Source organism: Nannobrachium achirus (genome assembly GCF_963921795.1).
Source record: "Nannobrachium achirus genome assembly, chromosome: 5".
NCBI classification, from domain to species: domain Eukaryota; kingdom Metazoa; phylum Chordata; class Actinopteri; order Myctophiformes; family Myctophidae; genus Nannobrachium; species Nannobrachium achirus.
In genome coordinates, this window is record NC_137814.1 from 33,951,489 (window position 1) to 33,961,107 (window position 9,619).

The 9,619-nt window shown below is 43.4% G+C and overlaps 1 protein-coding gene across 1 annotated transcript; it reads right to left on the bottom strand.

Moving 5' to 3' along the window:
• Positions 1–204: 204 nt before the first annotated feature.
• LOC308284744 (aquaporin-4-like) lies at positions 205–7,475 on the bottom strand (the record flags this gene model as incomplete). Its single annotated transcript, XM_080725472.1, has 4 exons — positions 7,062–7,475; positions 6,016–6,180; positions 5,006–5,086; positions 205–414 (listed from the first exon to the last, which is right to left on the bottom strand). The coding sequence occupies exons 1-4, from the start codon at positions 7,443–7,445 to the stop codon at positions 205–207; spliced, it is 840 nt and encodes a 279-aa protein (XP_080581598.1). The 5' UTR covers positions 7,446–7,475.
• Positions 7,476–9,619: the final 2,144 nt, after the last annotated feature.

The following is a 9,619-nucleotide window of genomic DNA, read 5'->3' on the forward strand; positions in this document are numbered from 1 at the left end:
AATGCTGTATAGTGATTCAAACCTGATAAAAAGGAAATACACCGGAAATGGTATGATGAACCCTCAGACAGGGACATAAATCCCATCCTCAATTTAGGGCGTCTTTGGAAAGGACAGGGACCATGGCTCCATATTATGGGCACTTGCAAATGTGTCCCTCTGCCGGCCTCACAGGTTGGTCTCCATCTCCAGTGCGCGTGATAGTCATACAGAGGACAGCACGTCTCCTGAAGAGTCTCGGAATGGATCCTTCTTTTCTGCCTTCTCCAGGTCGATGGGTCCCAGATGGGTCCCAGATGGGTCCTTCTGGAAGACCTGCTTGAGTCTCTCCTTCATCTCAGGGTCAGGGCAGTACAGGTACTCGTAGAGCGCTGCTGCAAGGATGCCTCCCAGGATGGGTCCCACCCAGTACACCTAGAACACGGGACACGTGAAACACAGTAACATACTGTCCAGGTGGCGCAAATCATCATAAAAGGACAGCAAGCTGCAGTATAAAAACTAGAAGCAGTGCTCTTCCAAGCACAGGTCTCCACCAGGCCAGGCATCCTGGTGGTGCTACTGTATAATAGGCCAGTGTAAAAAGGGTGGCATATGTTCTTCACCTTAGACCTTTCATGGCAATCGGACGCTGCATGCATGATTTGAAGCATTGTGTTAAAAAATGTGTTTTGCTAAAGTCTACCTGCTGGTGGCGCTATAACAGGCCAATGTGAAAAGGGTAGCATTTGTTCCTTGACATAGTGGGAATATGTGTGGCAAATTTCACGGTAATTGCAAGCTGCGTTGATGATTTGAGGCATTTTGTTCAAAAACGGAGCAATCCTGCAAACTTTGGAAGCTAATATTAGCCAATCAGGATGGAATATGAAATATGAGACGGATCAGACTTGATCACATGACTATAGAGATACCGTGTACTGATTTGTGTTATTTTTGGAGAAAATCTGAAGGAGTAATATCCAAAAATGTGTTTTACACAAGTCGGCCCAAAGGTGGCGCTATAAAAGGCTGATGTGAAAAATGCAGGGAAGGGGTTTTTCCTTGGCCTCTAGGGAATGCGCTTACAAAGTTTGAAAGTGATCGATGGAGTTATAGGTAAAACCACAAATCGGCCTGTTATAGCGCCACCATGAGCGCGATTTCATGATAATTGCACTTTGCGTTTGGGATTTGAGGCATTTTGTTCCAAACGGCTCAATCCTACAAACTTTGGAAGCCAATCTTAGCCAATCAGGATGGAATATGCAAAATCGGACGGATCCGTGTCGATCACATGACTGTCGAGATACTGCCTACCGATTTGTAGGATTTTTGGACAAAATCTGTAAGAGTAGTGCACAGAAATGTGTCTTGCGAACATCGGCCACTAGGTGGCGCTAGAAAAATCCCATTTGAAAGATTTAGGGCAGAGGTTCTAGATTGGCATCCAGGGAATGTGTGTGCTCACTTTGGCAGTGACCGGGCCAACGGCGGCTGAGATTAGCTGCACACAAACTGCGAGGACACACGGACGGACGGACGGACGCACGCACGCACGGACACACGGACGGACGGAGGGGAAAACATACTCTCCCCCATGCCTTCGGCTGGTGGAGACAATAAAATAAAATAAAAACTAGAAGCAGTGCTCTTCCGAGCACAGGTCTCCACCAGGCCAGGCGTCCTGGTGGTGCTACTGTATAATAGGTCAGTGTAAAAAGGGTGGCATATGTTCTTCACCTTAGACCTTTCATGGCAATCGGACGCTGCATGCATGATTTGAAGCATTGTGTTCCAAAAATGTGTTTTGCTAAAGTCTACCTGCTGGTGGTGCTATAACAGGCCAATGTGAAAAAGGTAGCATTTGTTCCTTGACATAGTGGGAATATGTGTGGCAAATTTCACACTAATCGCAAGCTGCGTTGATGATTTGAGGCATTTTGTTCAAAAACGGAGCAATCCTGCAAACTTTGGAAGCCAATATTAGCCAATTAGGATGGAATATGAAATATCAGACGGATCGGACTTGATCACATGACTATAGAGATACTGTGTACCGATTTGCATGATTTTTGGATAAAATCTCAAGGAATAATAGGAAAAATTGTGTTTTACATAAGTCGGCCCAAAGGTGGCGCTATAAAAGGCTGATGTGAAAAATGCAGGGAAGGGGTTTTTCCTTGGCCTCTAGGGAATGCGCTTACAAAGTTTGAAAGTGATCGATGGAGTTATAGGTAAAACCACAAATCGGCCTGTTATAGCGCCACCATGAGCGCGATTTCATGATAATTGCACTTTGCGTTTGGGATTTGAGGCATTTTGTTCCAAACGGCTCAATCCTACAAACTTTGGAAGCCAATCTTAGCCAATCAGGATGGAATATGCAAAATCGGACGGATCCGTGTTGATCACATGACTGTCGAGATACTGCCTACCGATTTGTAGGATTTTTGGACAAAATCTGTAAGAGTAGTGCACAGAAATGTGTCTTGCGAACATCGGCCACTAGGTGGCGCTAGAAAAATCCCATTTGAAAAATTTAGGGCAGAGGTTCTAGATTGGCATCCAGGGAATGTGTGTGCTCACTTTGGCAGTGACCGGGCCAACGGCGGCTGAGATTAGCTGCACACAAACTGCGAGGACACACGGACGGACGGACGGACGCACGCACGCACGGACACACGGACGGACGGAGGGGAAAACATACTCTCCCCCATGCCTTCGGCTGGTGGAGACAATAAAATAAAATAAAAACTAGAAGCAGTGCTCTTCCGAGCACAGGTCTCCACCAGGCCAGGCGTCCTGGTGGTGCTACTGTATAATAGGTCAGTGTAAAAAGGGTGGCATATGTTCTTCACCTTAGACCTTTCATGGCAATCGGACGCTGCATGCATGATTTGAAGCATTGTGTTCCAAAAATGTGTTTTGCTAAAGTCTACCTGCTGGTGGTGCTATAACAGGCCAATGTGAAAAAGGTAGCATTTGTTCCTTGACATAGTGGGAATATGTGTGGCAAATTTCACACTAATCGCAAGCTGCGTTGATGATTTGAGGCATTTTGTTCAAAAACGGAGCAATCCTGCAAACTTTGGAAGCCAATATTAGCCAATTAGGATGGAATATGAAATATCAGACGGATCGGACTTGATCACATGACTATAGAGATACTGTGTACCGATTTGCATGATTTTTGGATAAAATCTCAAGGAATAATAGGAAAAATTGTGTTTTACATAAGTCGGCCTCCTGGTGGCGCTATAAAAGGCTGATGTGAAAAATGCAGGGAAAGGGTTTTTCCTTGGCCTCTAGGGAATGCGCTTACAAAGTTTGAAACTGATCGATGGAGTTATAGGTAAAACCACAAATCGGCCTGTTATAGCACCACCATGAGGCTGATTTCAAAAATTTTAAGTGGCATTTCTTCTTCGACCTAACGTGTGTGCGCGATTTCATGATAATTGCACTTTGCGTTTGGGATTTGAGGCATTTTGTTCCAAACGGCTCAATCCTACAAACTTTGGAAGCCAATCTTAGTCAATCAGGATGGAATATGAAAAATCGGACAGATCCGTGTCGATCACATGACTGTCGAGATACTGCCTACCGATTTGTAGGATTTTTGGACAAAATCTGTAAGAGTAGTGCACAGAAATGTGTCTTGCGAACATCGGACACTAGGTGGCGCTAGAAAAAGCCCATTTGAAAAATTTAGGGCAGAGGTTCTAGATTGGCATCCAGGGAATGTGTGTGCTCACTTTGGCAGCGACCGGGCCAATGGCGACTGAGATTAGCTGCACACAAACTGCGAGGACACACGGACGCACGGACACACGGACACACGGACGGACGGAGGGGAAAACATACTCTCCCCCATGCCTTCGGCTGGTGGAGACAATTAAATGTACATACAAAACGAATAGTGAAAATCATTGTACTGAACTGACCTTCTGCTATTGATTGGTTTTGGTGCCAGGTGATGTCATTATCTGTCATACTAGTCAGTTGGCACCAAATAACCAATAGCTCTTCACCATTAGATGTCAGGCTTCACACACATTTGGTTTTGGGGGTTTGTTACTGTTTAAGAGCCAAGCTGTTCTGAGGGAGCTATGCCGCATTTGATACTCAAAGAATAGGACCATCTGTATATTCACAGTGCAGAGAACTGCTCCCAATTATACTAAATTCTCACACACTCACAAACACTATGCCATGACACCAGGCAAAGAGCTCAGTAAATGTAACTGCCTGGATAAAGAATTCAGCGCAAACAAATGCACCTTGTTAACAACACCTCATTATCTAGTTGGAAGAGAAGAAATCTCCCACTGTTAGTTCTCCAAACTTTGGTGCCTTGTTTCATGTAATGAAGTCATAAATTCAAGGAATATTCACAACTCTGTAACATACAGTAGCTTTCTATGTGCTGTTAGGGGCCTGTTCATGTAGCTAGTATGAGGAGGGGAACATGTCCTTGATGGTGTCATTAGATCAGTTTTCTGCTACTCTGGGTTAAGTTAGGTTAAGCCTGATTTATAGGTGACACGTTCTGAGCTTTCAGCGTGCGACACCGTCGTACAACAAAGTATAAATTAAGGATAACTTTGGTATGATGTGACCTTACCAGGTTTCAGTTGGCCTTACTAGCTTGCTTTGGTATAGTCTGCCCCCTTCAGTACATACTACTATCATCATTAGTTTCTGTACCACAAGGTTACTACTTTTGCAGCACTGCTGGCCAAGTGTATAACACAACAAGTCCCTCACCCATGTGACCACTTGAGCCAGTGAGCTAATATCCAACACGGAAATGTAAATACAAGTGCATGTGTCCTTCATACAAGAGGACGAGGTGCCACACAGTGACAAAACTGACCTAAGTTCAAAAGCAAGATCAAAGAGGATGAAAGAGTTGATGCTGTTGCCTTGTGAACTCGGAATGTAAAAATTGACTCTTTTGTGTCAATTCTTATACAATCAAGAGTGAGGATTGTGTAGTGTATGAGTTCAAGGTCTCTCTTACCCAGTGGTTCTCAAAGTTAAGCATGACGAGGGCTGGTCCAAAAGAGCGAGCAGGGTTCATGCTGGCGCCTGTATAAGGGATCTATAATACAAAATAATAATATGATTTGCCTTTTATTTAAATTGAAACATGAAACAAATGTATCAGCACTGGCAATTAGAATGAATTGAACTCTGAAAGTAAAAAAATTGGCCCGTACAGGGGTCGGAGTCAGGATTGTATTGTCCTTTACCGAATAATGTCTACAGTACGGTACAGTGTACATCATGATATAAGCATGCATTACAAAGACCCAGAGAGAAACCAACTGAACAGTACAAGATGTAACAATCATTTCCCTGTGCATTAATTTTCTCTGCAGGCATGGCTCAATTCCTGAGAGACTGGTTGCCATGGAATAGCAGTCTCCAATAAGGGTGTGTGAGTGAGCGGGGACTCATGAAAGGTGTGCACCAGTGGTAGGCAGCAGGCCGGAACGGCAACAACCAGCGATAATATAATGGCCCAGTGAATTCTTTTGTAAATAATTCCCATATATACTGTAGGCTATGCTATCCAAATAGACTCTATATGAACATTATATTTGGAAATCCTTGTAGCGCAATCAATAGATAGGATGTGATAAGGAATCTTTGCATTGATGATAGTGGTTAGGATGAACGCATAGTTCTATTTTCATTGTCCTTTAAATGCTCTGTTTTTACTATCACCATTACTCTTTATACTTTGGGGGAGAAAATGTCTGCAAATCCATATTTTATTTATTAACTTTCATAGCAATATTGTTATTATTGTATATAAGGGTGTTTGTCACAACTCACAAGTTCCAGTTCTTAAGTGTCCATTGATTACGTACTGGCCCGCCATCTAATGGCTTAGGAAGAAATTGGCCCGTGGCCAAACCTCTACTTGCTGACCCCTGGTGTACACTATCAGATATAATAGAAAATGTGCTTGTACAAATGCAGCACATAATTGTTACCAAAATTACCTTGCTGTCAGATACTCACCGCAAACAGCTGCCCAATGGTTACAGCAAACCCAATGGCCAGGCCAGCAGAGCCATGGAGGTCAGTGCGTTTGGGATCACAGGTGGCAAAGACGGTGAAGACCAATTCAAATGTGATGAGGAGTTCCACCACGAGTGCATGGCCAACATTGATCTTTGGGTTTACCTTGAGATGGTAAAACAGCAAAATAAAGCATTTCTTATGCCACAGGACAGGCACAATTTTAATTACAATACTATTAGACCACCTCCTCAGGGGCGTCACAGGGGGGTTCATATTCTACACAAGCTTTCTCTGGAATGATGAAAACAAGACACTCCCAGTGACACCCTGTTGTTCCTATGGCAGTGTTTGTATGTACTATTGATTTATTATGCTACAGTGGTGCATTTCTTGTGTATTTATTGATCCAGTATTTGTTCAGTTTGAGAATCTGTATTTGGCTAATAAGTTATTAGCAGGCTGACAAATGACAGGTGCAAGTTGTGTTGCTGAATGATACTGAACTGAATATTGTGGAGGGGGATAAAAACAGAACGCTTTTATAAGTTAGGCTGAGTTAGGGCCCAAGGTGGAGGGGCCTGGGTTAGGGTTATTTTATACTTTAGCTATTGAAAAATAGCAGATATACAAGCTCACAGTGCGGCACGCTGCAAGCTTGTAGATCTGCTATTTTTCGTCGTGAAAATGTGTGCAAAGCTTTGAATATAATGTACTTTTTAAGCGAACATTTGTAACTCAAATTTGGCTTCTGGGGGGTCCCTGGAACTAAATATTTTGAGATGGGGGTCCGTGGCCAAATACATATCATTTTGGGGGTCCTTCACATGAAACAGTTTGAGCACCACTGACATAGAAACTTAGGTTTTTCAAAAAACCTTAGAAAGATTTGAAATATTCAAAGATATTCACGATTTTTCAAAAATAGCATATCTACAAGCTTGCAGCGCGGCACCAAATGCCACGCTGTGAGCTTGTATATCTACTATTTTTCAATAGTTACAGTGCCCAGGGCCCAGAATTTGGTGCGACACCCCTGTCCTTACCAGTGTGCCGCCCAAGGCCCCTCTGAGGGCAGCAGGTGTGACCATGTATAGAATGCCAGCTCCGGTGATGGCTCCCAGGCACTGAGCCGCCACATAGAACACCGCCTTGGCCAAGCTCAACTTCCTGGTTACAACCATGGCTGCTGTGACCGCAGGGTTCATATGTCCACCGCTGATGTGTCCAAAGCTTTGCACCATGGTGGCAATGGACAGGCCAAAGCACAGCGAGATGAGGACCAGGTCAGCGGGGGGTGAATTCTCTGACCCCGCCGACCAGTTGATGGTAGATCCCAAGCTGAGCAGGACGAAGATGAGAGTGGCCAGGTATTCTCCAGACACGGCCCTCCAAAAGTCCTTGGTCCAGATCCCCTTAAATGCCACCATTATGCTCTGACAGTTACACAAGGACAGGCAGCTCCTGGCAAAAAGAATAACGAGCAGAATGATTAGCCTAGTTATGTATGCCTGGTGTGTGTGTGTGTGTGTGTGTGTGTGTGTGTGTGTGTGTGTGTGTGTGTGTGTGTGTGTGTGTGTGTGTGTGTGTGGCTGGAAACGTACTGAACTCTATCAGAATAATTGCTCCTGGGCTCAACATTTATAACTCCACCAGGGATTTGAGCCAGTGACTTTCCATCACAAAGTGCCAGCCAGGCAGAGCATTCGTTCAACATGGTGGGATGTTGGCTAATGCAGTGGTTCTCAAATTGTGGGTAAGGGGGGGGGGGTCCCCAAATTATTTTTGGTGGGTCCCCAGATGATTGGGTCCCCAGATGATTGACTTAATGTGCAAAGTTGTTTTCTTACTCCACTGTAAACAACATTAGAGGCAGAAATGGTGAAAATAGCCGATCTACATGCTCACAACGCCTCGCAACACAAGGCGCTGTGAGCATGTAGATCTGCTATTTTCACAATAGAACCGTGTTATACACAATGTAATGCCTCAACTCTTAGTGCTAGTCAGGGTGGGGGGGTCCCCAGTTCAAATATAAAATGTCACGGCCTAAAAAGGTTGAGAAGCAGTGGGCTAATGTGTGTCATTTTACAATCTGAGATATTTAATTTAGCGTTCACTCACTCACTCACTCACTCACTCACTCACTCACTCACTCAACTTTGGGGTAAATAAAAAGTTGTTACTTCTGATCATCAGTAGAATGGCCAAGATAATTGCATAGACTTAATTGGCATCCAATAAATGTCTGATTAACTGTATGCTTCTTCTTGAATATTGTTGCACATTAACAACAGAGCCTATCACTGAACTGGGCCAGGCAAATCTCCACAAGAGACTTCATTGGACTGCATTTGTCAGTGGTGGAAGGAGTACTCAGATTGTATTTTACTCAAGTAAAAGTACCAGCACCACAATGTAGAAAGACTCTGTAACAATAAGTACTGTATTCAAAACTGCAGTACAGTACCAAACATGCAAGTAGGCCTCCTCATTATGCATAATGGCCATTTCACAATCATATTATTGGACTGTATTTTAGTGATGTGTTAATCACTTTAATGTTGCAGCTGGTAAAGGTTATTCTAATTACTGTCATTGTAATGACTGCGATGTAATACTTGATGTGCTGCTGGGTAGCTTAATCTATAATAATATATTATAATATCAGTTCTATGAAATATGTAACCTAAAGCTGTCAAATAATTGTGATGTAAAGGTAGGCTAAAATAAATATAGCAGGCCTACTGTAAAATCCATAGTGTTAAATAAACACTGAGGAATTTAATGTGTAGTGGAATTTTGGAATAAAGTTAATAAAAAAAATGAAATAATACAGTAAAGCGACCTCAATATTGTATAGACTACTTGAGTAAATGTATGCCTACTTTCAGTAGTTACTCTCCACCATGCCCCTAGTTCATAAGACTTACCAAAAGCAATTACATGCTCTACCACCACCGCTAGTCCCAGAATAGTGTTGTATTCTTCATAATATAAGTCAAGGTGAGTCAATGAACAAAATAGAGATAAGCTAGAATAATAACACATGCTGCACTAGCTGTCATCACAGCACAAAAGTTTTCTCACCCTCTCAGTACTTACAGGCAAGCAGCAGTGGTCTGTGACTGTCGGAGAGTGGCTCTGCACATTGTATCCTGGGACGGCATCCAGTCAGACGCTTTATTACGTTACTAACCGGGGCATCATCATCCCCATGGACTTAATGAGCTTGCCTTTATAGTAGGAGGAGTCGAGCGCAGCGACTGACTGCTGGGCTTCTGCCTGCTGCTGAGCAACAAGTTCCACTCCTGCAGACCTGCACACGTGCATTTAGACTAGATCACTGCATGGTTTATGAACGGACAACACAAGCTCAGCATTCAGCAACTTATCTATTGCAAACGGAAATTGAATTGACTGACTTAAACGTTACTAGTTCTACAAAGAAGATGAGACAGGCTAAACTAGCGGTAGGTCTTAAAGGGATAGTTCACCCCAAAAATTACTTCACAAACTTTTTAGCTCAAGACCCAAAAGAGAAGTTTGACCGTGACCCAAATAAAACTAGTGAAAATACCAGATCTACAAGCTCACAATGTGT